The sequence below is a fragment of the Mercenaria mercenaria genome, chromosome 4 (assembly GCF_021730395.1).
Source record: "Mercenaria mercenaria strain notata chromosome 4, MADL_Memer_1, whole genome shotgun sequence".
Taxonomy (NCBI): Eukaryota; Metazoa; Mollusca; class Bivalvia; order Venerida; family Veneridae; genus Mercenaria; species Mercenaria mercenaria.
In genome coordinates this window covers 44,722,061-44,745,790 of record NC_069364.1, presented here as the reverse complement: position 1 = coordinate 44,745,790, position 23,730 = coordinate 44,722,061, and the positions used below count along the sequence as shown (strand labels likewise).

The window sequence follows — 23,730 nt, the reverse complement described above, 5'->3', positions numbered from 1 at the left end:
CAAGGAACAGAAATTATTTGCTCACTGTAAACAAAAGTGCTACTGTTCTGATTCAATATGACATTGACCTTTGACCTATTGATCTCAAAATCAATAGAGGTCATCTGCTGGTCATGATCAACCTCCCTATTAAGTTTAATGATCCTAGGCCCAAGCGTTTTCAAGGTATCATACGAAAAGTGTTTAACTGTTCCGGGTCAAGGTGAGCCTACAGGCCTCAAAATCTATAGGGGACATCTACAGGTCATGTCCAACATCCCTATCAAGTTTCATGATCCTAGGCCAAAGCAATCTCAAGTTATTTTCTGGAAACTGTTTAAATGTTCCGGGTCACTGTAACCTTGACCTTTGACCTCTTGACCTCAAAATCAATAGAGATCATCTGCTGGTAATGACCAACCACCCTATCAACTTTCACGATCCTAGGCCCAAACAATCTTGAGTTATCATCCGGAAATCCTTTAATTGTTCCGGGTCACTGTGACCTTGAACTTTAACATACTGACCTCAAAATCAATAGAGGTTATTTGCTGGTCATGTCCAATCTTCCTATCAGCTTTCATGATCTTAGGCTCAAGCGTTAGTCAGTTATCATCCGGAAACCGTTTAACTGTTTAGGGTCACTGTGACCTTGACCTTTGACATACAGATTTCAAAATCAATAGGGGTCATCTTCAGGTCATGATCATCCTTTCTGTCAACTTGCATGATCCTGGGCTCAAATGTTCTTGAGTTATCATCCGTAAACGGATTGGTCTACATATAGACCGGCCGACCGACAGACCGACCGACATCTGCAAAACAATATACCCCTCCTTCTTTGGAGGGGGGGGGGTGGGGGGCATAAAAATACAGCCTCCATCGCATACACAATGTTTTTATTTGATTTGACCTAGTGACCCAGTTTTTAACCCCAGATAATTCATTTTCAAACTTGGCCTAGATTTCATCAAGGCGATCATTCTGACAAAATTTCATGAAGATTAATTGACAAATGCAGCCTGTATTGCATACAAAATGTTTTTCTTTAATTTGACCTAGTGACCTAGCTTTTTATCCCAGATGACCCATTTTCGGACTCGGCAAAGATTTCATCAAGGTAATCATTCTGACAAAATTTCATGAAGATCAATTGAAAAATACAGCCTCTATCGCATACACACAAGCTAAAGGTTGACAGACGCCGGACATCGAGCGATCACAAAAACTCACCTGAGCATTGCTTAGGTGAGCTAACAATGTACAAAAATATAGGGGATACGTGAATAATAAAATAAAAGTAAAACACACGGTTCCTCCTATGTTGTTAACATAACAAAAGTGAATGTTCCTTCATTGGAACTCATTGTTGTATCATGTAAACCTATGCAGACAATAATCACAATATGAATGGCTGGTTGCAACTCGCTGCACCAGGTGAACTGCTCTGAATAATCTAAAAATGTCTGGGGAGGCATGGCTAATTATTTATCACTAGACACATGCATGGTGCCTAAAAGTAGGTTATACACAAAAATATTTAGATTACATAAATAGTACTCTTCATAATCAAGAAGCCGCGGTCAGTCGCTGCGCTCCATCCCTTTCCATCTCTTAATTATAAAAAGTTATATTTATATACTAATTTATTGCAAGTACAGGTCAAGCAAATTTTTATTTATTTCCTCCACCATGAAAAGCTTGAAAGTCGCCATATGAACTAAAACTCTTTCGGTGCAATGTTAAATCCATCAAATTTATTAACCAGAAACGGCCATGACATTTTGTTTTATTTCATCTCATTTTGATGCATATCAAGAGTAAATATTTAACAAATATAAATATTTGATCAATGAACATGTATATAAATACAATATTAGAAGGCCTACAACATTATATGGTAACAGTCGTTACTATTTTTACTTAAAGGTGCAAAATAAAGACAAATGAATAGACATAAATCTTAAAAAAAGACTACATATTTTGAAATATAGTACTAAACATTACGATAGCCGTGCAATATTCTCTTGAAATCAACACATGTACAGAGAAACAAATGATTGTTTCTGTATTTTCTTAGACTGACATGGGGGTCATTTTGTCCTACTTCCGTGTTTATCGCTTTTCCGTAATCGGTCGGAAATTCTTCGGGATCACGTGATTTTAAAATTATTTCAAACGAATATCTATTTAAGTCGCGCAACAAAATAACTGTATTTCCATGATGGTAATTATGCACGACTTGCACGAAAAATATGAGATGTACAAAATTTAAATTTAAAATTGACAGTGACATATATTAGGTCAAGACAATGTGTTTAATGTCTAAAATCTTATTAAATTAATGTAGCCATGTGTACATAAATAAGTGTATTTAGGTAAATTTCAATCATACTTTGTTTCTGCAGTGTAAGACAGTTACTCATTTATATTCTTAAAATTATACTGAAAAGAGATTAACTGAAAACGTTTACAGACGAAGTTGTAAAAACACTTTTATTCGGGAAGGGCCTGAATTTTCCTTATAAAAACTTGTAGTATAGCTGTATATTACCTGTATTATAAGAATGATTTTCATGAAGTTTTTGTGAGTTACAAAATTGTTGAATTCCATGTGCTAAGTTTGTAAAAATCACGTTATCGTTTGGGCATATGATATATTTTGCATCTATTTATAAATTATAGCCTCGTTTCGGAGGATTCTTCCGAAAAAGTCCGAAGATGCTCGACGGGTTCGTAAGCAGTCGGAAAGCATACTTTCGGTTTGACATAGGCAAACATGTGGTGTAACAGGGTCTAGAGTTCACTATTCTAACTACAACAACAACAACTCAGTTCTCTATGATAACTACTGTTTAATATAGTACTATGTTCTGAGTAAATATATACAACAATGTCTTTCTTCACAATTTCCTAACATAATCTCTATTATTTCATTAATGTCTAACTCTAACAATAATAATTCATTGCTAATTGCCCCGGCTCTAAACTATCTTAAATCGTATGGAGTATCGGCATACGTTACTAACATTCGCACGGGCAGATTGATACTGAAGTTCTATCTAGAATTTAGCGGTATTTAAGGAAAACTTCGTAGGGATGACTAAATTGTTTTTCTCCAAAAGGGCACGCATTTTGACCATAATAATAAAAACATGTCATTATTTCATTAGTGATCTGTCATAACAATTAGTTAGAAACAAAACAACAATCATGACGCAGCGAATAACGTGGCCAGAGGGTAATTAACCTGGACGAGATATCTTAACCTGTCATTTTCTAGATGTAAACAAACGCTGAAGTTATTTAAAGTACCATTCCGAAATTCTTTGTGTGTGACAATTTGACCGATGACTTATAACAAGATGATAAAATATGCTTATCTAAATAAGTATAATGAATTCATAAAGTCATTATACGACACTCGTCTCTTACTTGTGAGTTTTCTTTTTTTAATTATCTATAAGAAAAATAAAAAGATAAAACAAAAATTAAAATTCAAGCGAGGCAATTAACAATTTAACATAAAACAATGCATAAAACCGGCTGATTTTTATAAGTAATACGTAGAATTTATTTTAAATGTTTTTAGCCGTACTTCTGAAGATTAATGATTTGAGAAAGATAGAATACAACAGAATACAAAATCAAGAATATATAGTTTCAACACATGATATAATATACATAATCAATGAATAGGAAATCACATGGAATACGTAGATTTAATTTTCACAATTTTCACGATTTGATTTAGTCCTAGAATATTCAATTCGTTTTCGATTTTGTTTCAGTCCTAGATTGTTTTTTTCTTGCGTTTTGAAGTCAAAACCCCATTTAATTACTCTAAATCTTAATAAAACACTGAATTACTAGCGGAACACAATTTCACAATAAATTCCGTAATTAAAAGTCCATTTTTTCCTCCCTTGCCCAGAGGAGTTTTGCCTTCAAGAGTGTGACTGAAATAGAAAGAATAAGAAAAATGCTTTAATCAGCATGACAAGTAATGGTTTTAAGTACGGTAATTAAAATATAAGTTACTGGAATTTCCGCAATCTGAAAGGATAAACTGACAATTAGTAGGAAATGACATAAGAAAAATGTGAATTTTACTCTCTGAATATGTTAATTAAGAGTGATAATTTCCGCTAAAAGTTACAATAAATAAACATCGATTTTTAATTTATCATCATAACAGGAATTATGGAAGAAGAACAACAAGTAAGGTTAATGTATTCACAATCTTAGTGTAAAATCTTTAAGAACTGTTTGGATAAAAATTACTAGAAAAGTTGTTGTTGATCTTGGCTGCAACAGTATTTCTGTGAGGAAAAATATAATTGTAAAACATAAAATTGGTATACATAGTGATAAGTGTTTAATGATCTACTTTTCTTAAGGATAGATATAGAACAATAACTAAAAAAAAAATAAAAACATTACTTATTTAATAAAATCATTACTTAATTAATATGTATTTTACTGATATTTATATGTATTTTTTTTTTAAGGATATCATAGATATAACAAAAACACAATTAATATGCGAGTATATGCGATTATATAAATTCCGTATTTTTTTTTTTTCTAAAAGTTTTTTTTTTCGTAACTGAATAATATAATAAAAATATAAATATAAAATACTAAAGGAACGACACAATCAGTCGACGTCATTAAGATCGGCTGCAGGCGCCTCTCCGCACGGTAGCTGGTACGGCCAGATTGGTAACAGATGTGACGTTGCCGACTTCGGAACCTTTTGAAGTACCGCCCGGAACACCGCCTCGTAGTTTGCACAGTCCTCCATTGTAGACTGAAGCGCTGAGTCGTTCAATTCAGTACGTATGCAATGTTGGCAGACGTACTGGTGTCTGGTTCTGGAAAGGTCCAGTACTCGACGCTCCGCCTTTCGGATGAAGATGTGCCTGGCTAACTGGTCGTCGGCCAGTGTTTTTACCACGGCCGTATACACATTGTCAAAACGTTGGATGACGTCGGTGGCTCTGAAGTTGTGGGAACAGCCATCATCTGTCCCCCAGCATTCATCACAGTTTGCTTTCGCCTAGTCTTGGATCAGGTGCCAAATCTTACAGACTAAGTACTCCAGCGTGAAGGATATAAAGATCCTGGCAATAGCGAATTTTCTGATACATTCCATAGTGATACTTAGTATTAAACACAAGTGAAATTCGTAAGTAAACAGATCTCAATTCTCTGTGAACGAGTGGACCGCTCAAGCCATTTTAAGTTGCTTATATAGTAGATGTATCCGTCACCCAAATTACGAACAGTCAAAAGAGATATATACAGTCATTACTCAGAACAATAGACACTTTCGACATTGATGTGCACTTAAAGACTTAAAGTTTCGGATACAAGGCAGATAGTATACTGCCTTCGGCAACGCTGTTATCTTCCTTGATCGGTGCAGTAGCTTGAAATGGTCCGGATTTGACAGCAGGAGTAATTATTTCGTCGTTTCCAGAGACAAATTTGTAGCGAATAACTTCTGAACCCGTATTTCGTGACTTTATGGCAGATCGGTGCTTAGAATTTCGTAATTTACATTTACAATAAATAAAAATCCCAATTCCTAGAGTAATTGAGCAACCAGCAGCTATAAGTACTATAATCCAGGTGGGGAAAATCGAATCATCAATTAGTTTAGAGTGTCTTAGATTCTCTAATTTGTTAATGAGAATGTCAAGCGGAATTTGCTTAATAGTTTTTAATTCGTGGGGCAGCTTGACATTTGTAAAATTCTCAAGTTTGTAGTGAAATTGTTTCCATAGGTGATTTGTAGAAATATTAGGAGGAAGTAGAGGGTTATAATCAAGGTGATGTGTTTTCTTAGAAATTTGAGAGTACCATGGACTTAAGTTCAAATGTTCATTAAAGGCCTGACAGTTCATCTCAAGTTGAACTAAACTGAGAGGGGCTTTAACAACTAATTCATGGTTAGATTTAGTGTCAGATTGGCACACGATGACGAATCTTAAATCAATTAAAGTGGTGACTGCCCATAGACCGTTATCTATATTTTCGGCGTAAGGTAACTTGGTGTTAGGTTTAATAATAATGTTACAGTTTTGCGTAACTTTAGCTGGGGTTTCGTAGAAATAAAGCCGTAACACATAATTCAGACATGCTTGCTTGATAAAATGGGGATCTGACTTGACAAAATTGCGTAAAGCTACTTTTGCAAGATTCTAATTCACTGGGCAGAATGACAGCAAATTTTGTGCGTTCACGATTAAAAAGTAGAGCTGAAAATTCTAAATCGTACTTAGCGACAAGATGTACCTGAGATGACTGAGGTATCGATGATCGATTAATGTTACTGTAGGGAAGTTCGAAATTATGAATACGATATACATCAAAACGACTATTAAAATCGATTAAGGGAACATGAATATTAATGATAATCTTGTCCTCAGCAATCATAGTCGAGCTGCGTAAGAATTGATAATATTTCCACAGATCCGTGCTAGGATCCGCCGGCAGGGCGTAAGTTTTAGGCGCCTGGTTCTGTATTTCTACTAATAATGCCCTCAGATGAAAGGGAGATAATAGCCCAGGGAATACCCTGCCAGCACTTAATATATCGAGCTGGGATTTAAATTCTGAGAGATGAGCCTTAGCATAAAAAACAGTCTGTTTGATTTCATCAATGATAAGCTGGAGGTTGTTATAATTAATAGTATAACCTTGAATTTGTTCAATCTGTTTTTCCATGCGACCTTGCCATTTTTTCATTTTCTCATCGACCTGTTGTAAAGCTTGTATTAATTCGTTAATAGACTGCCTATTCTCTGATATGTGAGAACGTGAAATGTTTAAAATTGACAAATTGTTTTCTAGTATGTGAATGATGGATTTTTGTGTATTAGCTAATCTAACTACGTTATGTTTAATTACTTGAACTTCATCATTATCAGCAGTGCCAAAAAGAAATTTGAAGACAGACCCTAATCCCAGAATGCTTCTTTTGTTTCTAACGTGTAACGATAGGTAGTCAGAGTAACTATTAAATATTTTCGCATACGTGCTTCGGACGTATTGTAATTCCAGCTTCACATTTGATATAGATAGAAGATAGGGTAATAAGTCTAAGTTCTTAGGATTGTTTTTAAGGTGGTTGCTCACATTCTCTGTGGTGGAATTAACAGTTTCTATTTCTTTGTCAATTTGATCCAAAAAGGAACTAAAAATCGAAGTGTCTAAAACTAGAGCCACGCTCCAATGCGAACGTGTGGTAGAGACTTCATTTATCTTTTGAAAAATAACATTATCATAAGTTTCTGTAGCACCGACCAATGTAAAAGAGCACAGGAATAGCAGGTAATGCATCCTTACTGAAACAAGAATAACAAAAAAAAAAAACAATTAGTAAAAAGATTTCATAAGTCACTGAGGGTCAAGCTGTCAAGAGCAGATGACTATCATTCTTTATGTTTGTTTTACAATACAGTAGCAAGACACTTTAAGAGCATGTGATTGATAGTTTTATGTTTTTCACCCGACTTAGCAGTAGGTGAGTCTGTATGTTTAACCGTATGTTTACGATTAGTGCGCCGACGTTTAGTCGGGTTGACAGTAATGGCATTGAGCTGCATTTTATCACTGTCGGACAAGCTAAGGGCGATGTCCGAGTCTGAATCATAATTTGCGAATACGTTTCCGTCTGTTTCCGTGACGGGCGATGACAGTTCGGAAGGTAATTGACTGCCCGAAGGGAGAGAAACATCTGATTTATTATCAATAGACATCTCGTCATCTGAGGACTTAATATTTTCACCTGAAATATGGTTTTTATTGCGTAATTGTTTTTGTAATTCTGCTAAGGGAATATCGTCTGTTTCATCAGAATCTAAGCGCTCCTGGCGTATTCTGTTACTTATGGGGGGTAATGGGTCGTTTAAAGTAGTCTCAGAGTCGGAATCACTGCTGCTTAAATTCGCAGGGGGAACCGCATAATTAACCTTTCTTAGCGGCCTTCCAGATGGAGGTGCGGGAATCGGCCATTCATTTATTTTAGCCAGACGAATTTGGTTAGCATGAACATTGTGCGTTGAATTGTCAAGTTGGTTTTTAATAATAAAATTTAAGGGAGTTTTCTGTTCAATTATTCTGAAATAGGGCTTCCACTTTCCGTCTAACTTACTTTTTCTGTTGAAATTTTTATAATATACAGGATCATTAACTTGGAAGGTTGTCTCTTTAATATTCTCATTAGCTTTTAAAACACGCTTGCGTTTTATCTTTTTCAGTGTACGATGCACATTTAAAAAGGCTCTATGTTGTTCCTCTAATATAATTTTGTGATACTCTTCACCATGGTATTTCCGTCGAGGTTTAAGTAAATTATCAATTGGTAGAATAGGATCACGGTTAAAAAGCAAGAAAAATGGAGAATGTTTAGAATTGGTAGAAACGGTGAATCGCATGGCGGCGAGAGTCATATTTAAGTGGAGATCCCATTGACGTGTATCATCTTGTACCTTTTTCGAGAGAATATCATTCATAGTGCTATGAGATCTTTCATTTATTCCGTTAGAAGATGGAAGGTAGGGTGTAGTTTTTATGTGCTCTATGTTTAATTCCTGAAGCACGTCACGCATTGCGCCGCTAGTGAACTCCGAACCATTATCAGTTACAATTCTTAAACAAGTGCTGTATCTGCTGTATATTTCCTCTAAAAACAGATGTATGATGGTATTAGTACTTTTATCAGGAGCAGGAAATGCCTCCGGGTAACCTGAGTAATTATCTACAAAGCAAATTATGTACCTATTTCCCGATAAAGTTTGAGGATATGGCCCACAAATGTCAATTGAAACAATAGAAAATGGAAACGGGGGTATACCAGTTTCCTTACTAGGGGTTTTAATGGTAGTAAGATTTCTTGTCTGACAAACAACACATTGAGAAACATAATCATACAATTCCTTAAACATTCTGGGCCAGAAATAGTGTTGTTTAATTGTTGCAAATAACCTTTGACATCCCTGATGACCGTTATCATCATGGTATTGTTTAATAACCAAATGTTTAAGGTGACTGGGTACGAATAATCGAAAATTCGGCTCTTCATCGACATTGGAGACGTAATATAGTGTTTGATCAAGTTCAATATACTTGGTAGCTTCAGTTTTAGATGGTTTTCCATGCCGTAATCTCATTTTAAGTTCAAGAATAGTATGATCTTTATCTTGTTCCATGACCAAATTTAAATCCGAAAAGGAAGGAACCGGTTCTATGTGTGATTGTTGCGAAATAAACTGTTTATCGGCCAGGTCATTAAGATCTAACTGGTGTGAATTAATAGCGTTAATTGTTTTGACCGGTATGTCCGCTGAATTTTGGCTGTTAGGTTGACAGCTATACGTGTTATCCTTGACATCAGAGACAGGGTCGCTGTCGACATCAGAATTAATTGTATTGTTGGTTTTAAGCGCCGGTGGCCTACTGAGAAAATCCGCTATGACATTTAGTCGGCCAGGTATATGCTCGATTTTGCAGTTATAACTAGAAATATTTAATGCCCATGTTTGAATCTTTCTATTTTGCATGGGGGAGTTAAATAGGTAAAATGAGTGATTTCTGGTCCGTATATATAACGAATTCAGCACCCGTAAGGTATGCAGAAAGCTTTGAGATAGCAAAATGAATACTGTACATTTCCTTTTCTACGATGGGCCATTTCCTTTGTGTCCTGCTGAGTCTATGTGAAATGAAATAAATTGGTTTTTCGTTAACATAATGACCTGAATCTTCATCATCGTATTTTTGTGTGAGTATTGCAGAAATCACAGTATCGCCAGCGTCACAATATAACCTATAAGGTCGACTTGGATCTGGGAAAGATAACTGTGGAATAATGGACAAGCTATCTTTTAATTGATCAAAACTATCCTGACAAGCTACTGACCAATTAAATTTGACGTTCTTTCTTGTTAGATCGATAAGTGGCTCGACAATTTCCGTGTATGATTGTTTACCGTTATGTATCATGTGACGAAAAAAATTTACCATTCCTAATAAGCTTCGTACGTCGCGCACACATTGTGGGCGTGGCAATTTTCGGATTGCTTCTACTTTTTTCGGATCCGGACGGATACCATTTTTATCAATTGTAAATCCGAGATAGGTTGTTTCTTGTTGTAGGAATTGACATTTTTTTAACTTAAGTTTAAGCTTATGTTGTCTTAACCTTTGGAAAACAGTCTTAATATGATCAATATGTTCCTGAAAAGATTTACTGAATAGAATGAGGTCATCAAGGTGTGCGATAGCAAAAGATTCACAGCCTTTTAAGACTTCTCTCATTAATGATTGGAAATAACCTGGTGCGTTGGAAAGCCCGAATGCCATGGAATTAAATTCCATGAGTCCATGAAATGGCGTGGCAAAGGCGGTCTTTTCTTTGTCTTGTTCCTGAATAGGTATTTGGTGAAAGGCGCTAGCTAAATCCAGACTGGAAAACCAGCAACTTTTTCCTAATAATGGTAAGATATCATCTATACGAGGAAGCGGATAAGACGTTTGACGGCATATTGAATTCAATGCACGAAAGTCCAGACATAATCGCTTGCTGCTGTCCTTCTTGGAAACAATAACAACAGGAAATCGCCATGGACTATGGGACGGACGTATAATGTTTGCATCTAACATTTTTTTTATTGCGTCATCCGCTGCTTGGCGGTGATTTATAGGAATGCGATAAGGTCTGAGTCTAATTGGTGGGTGTGACCCGGTGTCAATTTTCATTGTAACGGTATCAGTCAATGTTAGTTCTGAGTCATCTTTCGCGAAAACATCTCTATTGTTTTTAAGCAGATTATATATTAAGTCGTAATGTTCTTCGGGCACATTAATTTCTGAAAAGATGTCCTCTTCACTGGATGGATTGCTAGTATCTAATTTTACGGACGAGATGTCCCTTAGGCTTAAATCACCTAACCTAGCAATCGGAAAACCTTCTCTTAACTTTATAGTTTTATGTGTTTTATTTATAACCATGACTGGTAATTGCCTGTGGCCATGTAATCTAATTACAGAATCAACAATTTGCAAGCCTGGCTCGTTATTCAAAAAGGAGTTGTTCATCCCCACTAGGTCATAAACTCTGTTATGTTTCAGTCCATTAGTATATCTGACTTTTCCCTTTATAATATTTACAGTATTAGGTCTCAGGACCGTAGTTTGGCGAAGTCTAACCACGGAAGCTACGTGTATGTCTTCCTCTAAAGCAATATATTCATCATCTATTTTTAAAACAATTTAAATCAAAATATAATCTAACACCATTTGCGATAAGAAATCTCGGCCCAAGATACCGTTTCTGTTTATGTTGCTTACCACATAAAATAAATGGGACTTTTTAACTGAACCTATTTTAAATGTTAAATTTACACTACCCTTAACGGCCAAAGATTGTCCATTTACAGACTGAAGATTAGCCTTATTATTTAAAAGTTTTGGTTTACGTCGCAGGGACGCATATGTTCTATATGATATAAGCGATACCTCAGCTCCGGTATCTACAAGGCATCTGAAACGTTTTTCTCTAATTTTTATTATACATGAGTTTGGGTTGCCACAAATTGCTATATTAAAAGTAGACATAACGATTTCTCCTATCACCGACTTCGTTGTGATAGGAGGTTGTTAGTTTCCCTGGTTGCTATATGTACGTTGATAATTTGGATTTTGATAATTAGCGTAACGGTTTGGATTAGTTCTACATTCCCTGGCAAGGTGCCCTAACTTACCACAGTTCCAGCAAGTAATCTTAGATTTCCAGTCAGAGTTAGATGAGTTTTGATATCTATGAGAATTATAACCTTGTTCGATTTTATTTTGACCTTGATCTTTAAATCTAGGTGGAATGCGAGGATCAACGTTTGGAGGTCCATACTCAACAGAGTGAATAGATTGAAGCCTGTGTCGGCACTGTTTTATGTGGTGACCTGGTTTCTTACAGTAAGCGCAAGGTCTGCGTGGCCTTAAATGATCTACTTCCATAGGTTCATTTTCTTGAACGGAATTATGTGAGGACGAATCCACACTCCGTCCTATCCGTAGATTAAATCTAGTTCTCAAATTTTGTTCATTCATGGCGGACCGTACGGCGGCCTGAAGAGTTTGTGGATTATCTCTCATAACTTTCATTTTTAAAAAATCGTGTGCCAACCCATCCACAAAAAATCCAATCATTTGTCTTGCAATTAAATTTAAATCACCATTGTGACCTACGAAAGCTTCTTCTGCCAAAGTAAGAAGTCTTTCGGCATAAATTTGAACATTTTCACCTGGAGCCTGTTTGATTGTTCTTAGTAAACAAAATGCATGCTGAGGATCTTGTATTTCAGCGAACCTTGAAGACAATTCTGTTTTTAAATGATTCCAGTCCCTATCAACATTTTCCGTTAAATATCTTTGTATAAAATCACTTACTGCCGCTCTGCTTGACTGATAAGCGACAAGTTTTAATTTATCTCCAGTTAAACCCGTAAGAACACCGTATTTTTCAATATTTTTCAGCCAAAATTTAAATTGTTTCGGATCCCCATCAAATTGTGGAATAACCTGAGATATACTTTGAGTACCTACGACAGCCGAAACATTAGACAATTCACGCCCCAGATTTTCGAAAATTGCTGCGATATCTTGATCTGCCATAATTAAGCCAACAAAAAACAAGCAAAGAAATTTTCACTCACCAGTGCAGAGGATATGATCGTCACAGTTTCCCCCGGGTAACCGAACCGTGGTTGGTAGTACTTCTTTTGTGTTGTGGCCGCGACGTTCCGAAGGTTCGTTCGAATCCTGGTCACGGCACCAAATAAGTCCCGTGTGGTGTAACAGGGTCTAGAGTTCACTATTCTAACTACAACAACAACAACTCAGTTCTCTATGATAACTACTGTTTAATATAGTACTATGTTCTGAGTAAATATATACAACAATGTCTTTCTTCACAATTTCCTAACATAATCTCTATTATTTCATTAATGTCTAACTCTAACAATAATAATTCATTGCTAATTGCCCCGGCTCTAAACTATCTTAAATCGTATGGAGTATCGGCATACGTTACTAACATTCGCACGGGCAGATTGATACTGAAGTTCTATCTAGAATTTAGCGGTATTTAAGGAAAACTTCGTAGGGATGACTAAATTGTTTTTCTCCAAAAGGGCACGCATTTTGACCATAATAATAAAAACATGTCATTATTTCATTAGTGATCTGTCATAACAATTAGTTAGAAACAAAACAACAATCATGACGCAGCGAATAACGTGGCCAGAGGGTAATTAACCTGGACGAGATATCTTAACCTGTTTTTCTAGATGTAAACAAACGCTGAAGTTATTTAAAGTACCATTCCGAAATTCTTTGTGTGTGACAATTTGACCGATGACTTATAACAAGATGATAAAATATGCTTATCTAAATAAGTATAATGAATTCATAAAGTCATTATACGACAATTTTTTGTTTATTTGTTAGTTATTCTTGAACATATTCATGACTATTTGGTCAGAACCGATGCAGTGGGCCATATTTTCAGTAAATAGGAAGTCTCAGCTACAAACTCTGGTTTTCATATAATACTCGTTCGGGTTTTAGTAATGGACCTTTAACATGCCTGTAAACTATGAAATGTGTTTTATGCTTCGCGTTATTTAAGCTGAATATTACATTCAGTGCAGTCATAAACTGGAAATCGGTAATATAACCTAACTAAATTAGACAACTGATGAATGATATGGAATTGTCGACATGAGTCAGAAGGCTGTGGTATCAGCAGTTTTTGGCAATCATGAATCTGTAAATTGCTAATAAAATACACTGTGTTAAAACATGTTGACATTTTGCTTTTCAGCTTCTTCATGTTTATGTGTGACATTACACATTTTATATGTTACTGGTAAAGGACGTTTTTATACATTTTGCGTGTTTGTTCATATATAAACGGTCTTTTGCCATTGCAAAATTATTTTGCCATGGCAAGAAAATTCTTCATTTTGCCATGGCAAAATTGCTATGGCAGTTTTTTTTTTTCATTCTTCTTAAAAAATGATTTTAACTATTTCCAAACGTATGTATAGGTAGAAATATGATGTTCCGTATTAATTTCTTAGTTTTTTTTAAAAAAATGTAATGTATATTAAATACAATAAGATACTTTCCATGCAAACATTCGCATGTTTTCGAGTTGTTTACTTTAAAACGAAGGTAGAGTGTTTATTCTGCGGACCGCTTTCTGAAAAGCGGCATTATGAGGGTACCTGACTTCAGCTGACTTACATTTCACTGCATACTGCTAGAATTCAATACCCCTTTTCCTTTATGTTTTCCTGAGGCAAATGTATGGATAGCTGTACGACGGAGTGAAAATCTAGAAACTTTATCGAAATTGTTCTGAAGCAGCTGGATTTTATATGAAACAACAATTTATTTTATTGGTATGGTCGAGCCAGCCAATCATTAAGAACTAAGTAGGTTCGGATTTAATATATGTTAAATGTTAAAACAAGCGTTTATCTCATCATAGAAAAAGAAATCTACAAAAAAGGATATCTCTGTTGCACCGACATTTTCGGAACATAGGAAAATACGAATGTTTTCCTGTTACTCTTTAACAGCTCAATAAGTTTTTCTTTTTATGTAGTGGAAAGAAAATATCGCATTTATTCATGAATATTATTATCACTAATATTATTATTATATGCGTAAGGTTTTTCTTTTCTTTTAGTGCGTGCTTGAGATTAGCTTTACGTACATACTAAATCACTATCACATCATTCTGAACTTTACGCAAATTCATACAGACAGGCAGACAGATTTTTGACGGGACCAAACATATTTTGCCTATTCGTATCATTATATTACGGGGGCCCTTTTCATTCTCGTGTAATGATAAATTTTATAACACATATTTAAGTCGTCGGTCCATAGTTTATGCTATTGACTGGTCTAAATTGAAAGAGTATATTTTTCCGTACTGAAGTAGTAACTTCAAGGAACATATCAATGAATATTTATTTCTGACCACATGCAATTAGAAACTTAATAGATCGCTTGCCGTTAAATTGTGAAAAAATATTACCCGAGGTCGGAAAAGGACCACCATGGAAATAAGGGGAACTTTTGTTTCTCTTTTTGTGTTATCCCTGGTATTGGTGTGCATTTCATGGTTTAGAATATATGTATGATTGTATTAGTCTGCTTGCCACCATATTGTTGTTATATATCATGCATCTGTTTTATTGCCATGTTTTATAATTGATATGTGTACACTTTTACTAAATAAAATCTATCTATCTATCTAAAGGTCATTCAATAAGTGTATAAAGTTAACCTTCAATCAAAATGTTTGTTTTAGTGCGTTCAATCTATTTATCAAGTTTTCTATGCTTTTTGGCTGCAGAACCTGGGGAATTTCTCCAGTGATGGAGGTTAAATAGTATATCTTTCATTTTCCTTTGAGCTTTGATTAATTTTTCAGACTTCAAAGATGATACTGTGACAAAATAGAAGGCTACATCATATACATGTACGTCGGGTTGCACCACTTGAGATACATTTATCTCTTTCCGAAGGGGCATACCCCAGGGAGAACCTAGAAATCGTGACTCCCAACTTAGCACACTCATCATTTTTTGTTGGGTTTGACTCCGCTCGATTTGTCAGTTAGAGGTTACGCAGACGTTGATAAAAACAAAAACTGAAGAGCTCTACCTCTCCGCAGAATAGTTTCTGTGTTTAATTTATATTGTCATTTAATAATAATAGTTTGCAACTGGGCTTTGAAGTAAGATTTTTCGGAAAGAGTGATCACTTGCCCAAAAGACTGCCAACCGTTTGTAAAGAAATATGTGTTTGAAAAAAAGTACGGACCTGGAAGCAATGTACATGTCAAAATGTTCATTTCTACCTTTCTTGTGGCTCATTGTCACAGTGGCAATAAAATTCAAAATCACTTTTTGACATTTTTGTCTTAGAAAACATAATAATTGTACTATATCTAAGTGTATATGGCTCATAGAGCTGTAGTATATCCTAGGTACGCCACTGCCACCTGTGCTTTACTAGACACGGGAGTACACTTTGCACTTTCAAAGACGACTATAGCATTTAGTGATTACTAGGTGAAAGGTATTTCGATTTTTCATGGAAGCAAACAAATATCCTCCATTCATTTACAGTTTCCAATAATTACAATATGTGGTTGATTTTGTGACTGACTTCTGCTATGTTGAGTTGCCGTTGCCGTGACACAACAACACGACATAAAGAGAACAACAAACACACATAGTGTTTTGTCATGTTATCATGTCGATGGCGCTAACCCACAACAATATCATAGATGGAACAACAATGTTATTATGCCCAATGACACGAGATCGCGAAAAACAAATCTGTTAAATTACCAAACTTTATACCTACTTGTCGTTTTTATCGTGCAAAAGTGTGTTAAGCTGTCGTATTATCGTGCATTCGACACGCCAACAGTACAACACAACAACACGACAAAAAAGTGTCGTACTGTCAAGGCAGCGGGACAATAACACAGTAATAAGACATTCCTTTAAAAAAAACTAGTTTCAGAAAGGAGGTCACAAGTTGAGTTGAAATGTAAAATATGACATTTCATGTCAGAAGCATAAAGGTTAGCATAACTTTTAAAGCCGGTCGGTAGATAAATGTCACAAACTGAGTTCGTCAAAGTGAATCTCTCGTACTGTTTTCGAAGAATACTTCAAACTATCAAATGTATTGACATAAGATAGTGGACCCGTAATGGTAATCAGCAAACAACATAGTCTCCGTATAAGATTTTACGGAAAGCATTTATGTCAATTCTTATTTCTATAGTGGTCATTAATATCCATAATAATAACTATTATTAATAAATTAGAAAGTGTGCTGTTTATTTTATCCAATAAGAATCACTTTCCTAAATGTTACTATGTTGAAGACGTTTGATGATGTAAGCTATTTTAAATTGAGTATTTATGGATGGTAATAAGCTATAAGCAATTGCGTATAAATGATTGCTCATTTCATTTATTAAAAAAGGAAGTACAAAACTACTCCTTGCCACTGAAAATCAATAAGCAATCTATGTAGCAAGATTTTGCGCTTGTCAATTTGTATGTGCCATCATTAGAAACGTTTTTTTTTCCTGCTAGTATTGTATTTCATAATCACTTAAATTAAAAACCTTTAAAAACAGTTTTAAAAATTCGAAAAAGAAATTTGCCATGGCAAAATCTTGCCATGCGAAATTGCTATAGCTGAATCTTGCCATGGCCGAATCTTGCCACGGCAAAATTGCCATGACAGAACCTTGCCATGTCAAAAATACCAATTTTTTTGCCATGGCAAAATTAAAAGAAACTGAGAAATTAATATGGAACATTATATTTCTACCTATACATACGTTTGGATAAAGTTAAAATCATTTTTAAAAAAAATGAAAAAACATGCCTTGGCAAAAATTTTATTGCGAAGAATTTTATTGCCATGGCAAAAAAATGGCAGCGCATTTTGCCATGGCAAAATCGGTTTTGCCATGCAAGTTCAATTTTCTCGTACTTATTTACAAAAAACTAGTTATGATATTATATCAAAACATACTAACTTTAAAATAGGTGGGTTTATGTAACAATTTAAGGCAATTTTCATTTTTGTAAAGCGCGTATAAATATGGGCTGAATTTGCCAAATACCGGCGTGGCAAAAAGAAACCGGCGGCTATTAAAAGCATAGCAATTTGACGTCAAAACTTAGTGTGAGTCAAGTTTGTAATGATACGATAAAATTGAAGCAGCAACTCATAATTTATATATTTTTACAGACATATTGCTGGGGCAGGAAGAGGTAAGGTATTACTGAATTTTGATTATACAACACATCGGACCTGTAGATCCTCTATTTGATTGGAGAGGAAAGAAATTTCAAGTTTGAATAAACATGTGGTATCACGAACAAAAAGTAATATCTTTGATGCATGAAGTCATAGAAAAGGAAAATGTATGTTCTTTTCTAAATAAATGGTTACAATTGTAGTTTCATAATATCACTTTATTTAGGCATACCTCAACTCTGGGCTAGAGGGCATGGACGGAATGTCTGCTGTTTTGTTAATAAAATATGTTAATAATGTGTACGCATGTTATTTACTGTTTAGTTTTTGATTCAGCTATAAAATTTCAAGTGATGGATTTCCACCAACTTGAATAAAGCTTCTCAGGTATAAAAAATTCTACGATTCTTTCTTCTCTTGATGTAATTAATATCATCATTACGTACTGCAACATAAAACATTTAATTAAGTCACCATTAGTGTTTAAATGGATTCAAGTTTAAGTCCTCATCTTCTTCTATTCGGATATTTAAAAAGTTTCTGTAAAACATAAAAACCCTAAATGAAAAAGTAATAATTATGCTTTTTGCTTTTCTGCGATTGCCATGAATTTATATCTTGTTTTGCAATTGTAACAAACGTATAAAACGCGTTCGAAATGAAAAGAATTGGCGATAAACACAACTTAAAAATAGTCCTGTATAACAATAGCTTGAACCCAGGAAATTGAAAAACAAGTATTTCAGAAAGATTTCCATTATTCTGTTTTGTCACTGACGTACTGGATGGGATCGAACAACATTCACTATATTGCCATGGTTGCCAAAATCCATCATGATGTATGGAGTCTGCACGGGAATCAATTCCAGGCATTTGACATGAAACTGAACCTCTCTCATAATCTTCAAGTCTTTGAAGCATATCGTCTACTATTTCAGGAAAATATTCAGACAAATCGATTTGTTCAGATGGATCGTTCTCGATATTGAACAGGCAGACGTTTTGGAGATCACTAGACTGCTTCTTTCGTGAACCCGGACCTAAAACATAACAAATCTGGCTGTCTATATATAATCATTGATAGAATTAAAGCAAAAAGATTTAATGTATTGAAGAATGTATGACAATTTTGAAATATATGCATTGCACTGTACTTATATATAAAAATTGTATTTGCGTTAATTGTGAAAAATAAGATAGCAGAGCTACTGGCTATTTTAAACGTACACATAGACACGAGTAAATAGCCTTGAATTTAAGATTTCATTACGCCACTTGCAAAATATTTGTTAATTTGTATTATTTTTACAGTGTACAAAAAGTAGTATAAGTGAAATGTTTATGGTTATAAAGGCAAATAACATGCATATTCATTCAATTTCTTGCTACTTCCATTACGTTCTGTCCTTGGAAGAGGCATTTTAACGCGATTGCCTCAGTTGATAAAGATGTCGGGAAGGGGTTAGGCATTACTGCTTTTAGCTGTTTTTTTAAATTGGGTCACACAGAAGTATTTATGTTCAAGTGTTTTACAAAGCGATGGCGAATAAAGTTTAGCGTTACTCTTACCCTTACCCTTGAAATCTAGAGTGTTGAAATAAGGACTAATGTCAGTCAAATTGCAAGCTTCATCAGCCCGGAACTTCATTTATCAGTAGACTGAATAGTTCCGGTAATATTACCGGCTTTTGAAAAGTATATGGTCCTTTTAGAAACTGAGTATTGTTTGCACCTAAGCATGACATGCTCGCCAAAAATGACTCTTGGCCAAAATGCATTTTACAGGATAATGTTAACAATATCTGTACAACACCTTCCTGCAATGAGTTGTTAAAATCTTTATAGCATTTTCTGAATCAGGAAAACCTGTATTACAGGCAGACGAACGATCAGTCAGACTTATAGACGGAGCACAATTATTATATTTCCCAAATGTATTGGGTTACATAATAATAAAATAAGGAAATTTGGTATGTTCCGTAAATAGGAAAACAATGAAATACATTTAAAGGTGGTCAGTCACATTTGAGATTTACTTAATTGTACAAAAAAGATTCATTGCATAGAGTTCGTATTAAAAATTAATGCCTTATTGATTTTATGAAATGCTAAAATTACCCCTCTTTAATATGACAACAGCTTAAAAACTAAGTATTCTTTTTATTTGAATATAAGTTCTAACTTTTTATTTGCAATCGATAGATACCGTAATACTTCAACAACTTGAGCCAAAACTTTAATTTTTTGTTAGTTTTGGGTTTAACGCCGTTTTTCAACAGTATTTCAGTCATGTTACGGCGGGCAGTTAACCTAACCAGTGTTTCTGGATTCTGTACCAGGACAAACCTGTTCTCCGCAAGTAACTGCCAACTTCCCCACATGAATCAGAGGTGTAGGACTAATGATTGTAGACACAATGTCGTTTATCAAACAGTCACGGAGAACATACGCCTCGCCCGAGGATCGAACTCACGACCCCGTGATCCGTAGATCAACGCTCTTACCTACTGAGCTAAGCGGGCGGGCCAAAACTTTAAAGCTACATATAACTTTTAATTTCATTTTTTCAATCAAGCTTAGTTGCACATCCAAAACATGTAGAGGGAGGTGATAAAAATTCAAATCTGCATTTCTAATGAGTTTCAGTGAAATATACAAATGTTCACGTAAATATTTCACAAACATAATACAGCATATAACATTTGTATATCATTCCTTCGGCAAAGTATGTTTAATAAATTATAATCAATATGCTAAAGTAACACTCTATGCTGGTTGAGCAACAAAGACAAAATAAGAAAATATACTGTACTTGCAGTAAAAATTATACTTATGTATTTTTATAATGTGTACATTAAAAAACTCCTAATTCCATAATTAATTATGATACAGAGCATAGTGTAACATAAATGGTTCTAAACTGCATAAATACAAACTTACAGTCGTATGCAAATGGTGCCATATTAAGTCTAGAAAACATATGTTTATTCTGGTATGCAATATGAAAACCAAATAAAACGTAAAAGAACTCGCAGTCAAAAATGATTTGTTGATAAAGAAAGACTTCCGGTTTAAATTTAGCTAGATCACAATGATTTGAGAGTGGTAAGGTCCTGTAAAAGAAGCTTGTTAAACTTGTACAATTTATAAAACCTTATAATTTCAAATAGTCCATTTAGTTATGTAACGTTTGAAAGTAGATATTTGGTTGTAATTAACTCTAAGTAAGTCAAAATGATTGAATACTTCAACTCAAATTCTACTTGGAATATAAAATGGCATAGTTAGAAAGTCCATCATTGCAAATGCGCGTGTGTGTGCAATAATGTATGCTACTATTACAAATCAGAGACGGTTGAAAGACGCTGAATTCTATGACCGCACCAACAACCATCCTACGGGTCTTGTTCTGTTAATTTATATTAGCCATAACGGACAAATAAGACGTATTTCAAACAAGGGATAAAATTTGTTCATTTTCTGGACATTTACATTGTATTTCTTGCACCATTGCGTTATGATGATGATGAAATGTTCCATAGTTATGATATTGTTGATATTGGTGAAGATGTTGAGAATCTTAACAGAGCTTGGATTGACATAACAGTTCAAACAATAATTGATAAACCTAATTCCGTCATGAACGAAAAGTTGAGGTCAAGTAGATACTGCTTACAATAATATACTTCGGTTAAAATGTGTGAACTAGAGAAATAGATTAAGAGAGATGCAGACTACAAGTGCCTATGAACGTATTGCGATGCTTTGCAGGGAAGTAGCTGTTCAGCTATACCATTCTGTATGAAAATCAATTGTATCAACTGTAATGTACCAGTCACAATTATGATTTAAACGGTAAAACATGCTCTAATTATTATTTATATATATGTATTAATGATACTCCCGTTGCTTATACATAATGACACGGTGTATGTTCGTTACCAAATTAGCAGGAATTGTATGAAATTTAACGGACAAGCAACGCATTTTTTTATCAAAACATGGATCGAAAAAAGGTAGAGGGTGTACATTTTGCTAGAGAAAGCCGGACGGAAACGTAAGATCAACATAACTTATTGTTCACGGAACCCACGAGTGATATAATCTTACATATAATACTCTGCAGTAACAATACACCCTCATTTTCGCTTACATGTAGATTTAGTTGAAGAGGGTTCGGAATTCGGGGTTTTTTTTGTGAGAATGTATTACATTTTATACTACTTTAAGCACAACTATTTTAGTATTATACCTACAGACATATTGAATACGTCCATTTCTTTCAATAAGGATAATATCAGCACTTTGATTGTTCTGTGTCTGTCTTCTTTTCCTATATTTCTTTGTTTCGTCCAGTGTTGACAAGCAACTAAATTTGCCCTTTACCGAGATAACACAGCACCTCATTCGTTATCCACAGAAGCGTATACGCTCCAATAAGTTATAGACACCGTACAGTGAGGTACTGTTTTATCTATAAATTTCTTAGGTCCTTTTCAATCTAGCGTATGGAATGTGTCTTAATTTATAAATAATTCTTTACCATAAGCAAAAATGCGGGGTTTAGGTTATTTTCAAGAAAGAATTATTTTCAAGACTTTCGTTATAGATCCAGGAAACGCCGACAGTTTTTAGCTCACCTGTCACAAAGTGACAACGTGAGCTTTTGTGATCGCGTGGCGTCCGTCGTCCGTCCGTGCGTCCGTCCGTCCGTAAACCTTTGCTTGTGACCGCTCTAGAGGTCACATTTTTAATGGGATCTTTATGGAAGTTGGTTAGAATGTTCATCTTGATGATATCTAGGTCAAGTTCGAAACTGGGTTTCGTGCGGTCCAAAACTAGGTCAGTAGGTCTTAAAATAGAAAAAAAACTTGTGACCTCTCTAGAGGCCATACTTTTCAATGGATCTTCATGAAAATTAGTCAGAATGTTTATCTTGGTGATGTCTAGGTCAAATAATAAAAAGCCTTGTGACCTCTCTAGAAGCCATATTTTTCATTGGATCTGTATGAAAATTGGTCTGAATGTTTATCTTGATGATATCTAGGCCAAGTTCGAAACTGGGTCAACTGCGTCATAAACTAGGTCAGTAGGTCTTAAAATAGAAAAAACTTGTGACCTCTCTAGAGGCCATACTTTTGAATGGATCTTCATGACAATTGGTCAGAATGTTCACCTTGATGATACAGTATAATCGCGATCCTACAAAAAGCCAAGGGACCGGCCGTTTTTTTCTTTTTTTTTAATATCGCATTTTCGTTCGAGCGTAGCATAGGAAATTTCGCTATATAGCACCTTAATATCTGTATACGTAAACCGTGATATTTAAACATGTGATTTTCGTATCGGAGTACATGTATACCAATTTTATATGTATATCTGGGTTTACTACAAATCTTATTCGAATCTGAACTCAGATCGTATGTAGAATGTAGAACGTTTTTTTTTTCTTCACTTTTTATTCACTGTACATAAAACACATACAGGGTACATTGTTGCACGAGAAAAAAATCGCAATTGCATATTCCGATACTATCAGCTACCCTTTACCAGTTGTTTGGTATAATAAAACGACAATTTACAGACGATCAGGACTTAAATGTTGTTTTATTTTCTTTATGTAGTGATTGTTTGAGCCGTATAGATATCGAAACAAGTGTGACTTGTATGCCATCCGATCGGATAGCTATAGGAGAAAAAAATAACGACTGACTTGTGCATAGTGTATAGCATATGTGTTTCGAATCTAATTACAAAGTTTTCACACTTTAATCACTGTTTACGTCCAGCTAAGTGACACTTTCCACTCTAAAGCATATTCATGCCGTTATGGAAGGTGTGAAAACTTAGACGATTGATTCGTAAAAT

At 34.8% G+C, this 23,730-nt stretch overlaps 1 protein-coding gene across 1 annotated transcript; it reads right to left on the bottom strand.

The window, feature by feature from the left end:
• Positions 1–5,796: 5,796 nt before the first annotated feature.
• LOC128556334 (uncharacterized) lies at positions 5,797–13,340 on the bottom strand. Its single transcript, XM_053541067.1, has 2 exons — positions 12,705–13,340; positions 5,797–7,334 (listed from the first exon to the last, which is right to left on the bottom strand). The coding sequence occupies exon 2, from the start codon at positions 7,327–7,329 to the stop codon at positions 6,079–6,081; it is 1,251 nt and encodes a 416-aa protein (XP_053397042.1). The 5' UTR covers positions 7,330–7,334; positions 12,705–13,340; the 3' UTR covers positions 5,797–6,078.
• Positions 13,341–23,730: the final 10,390 nt, after the last annotated feature.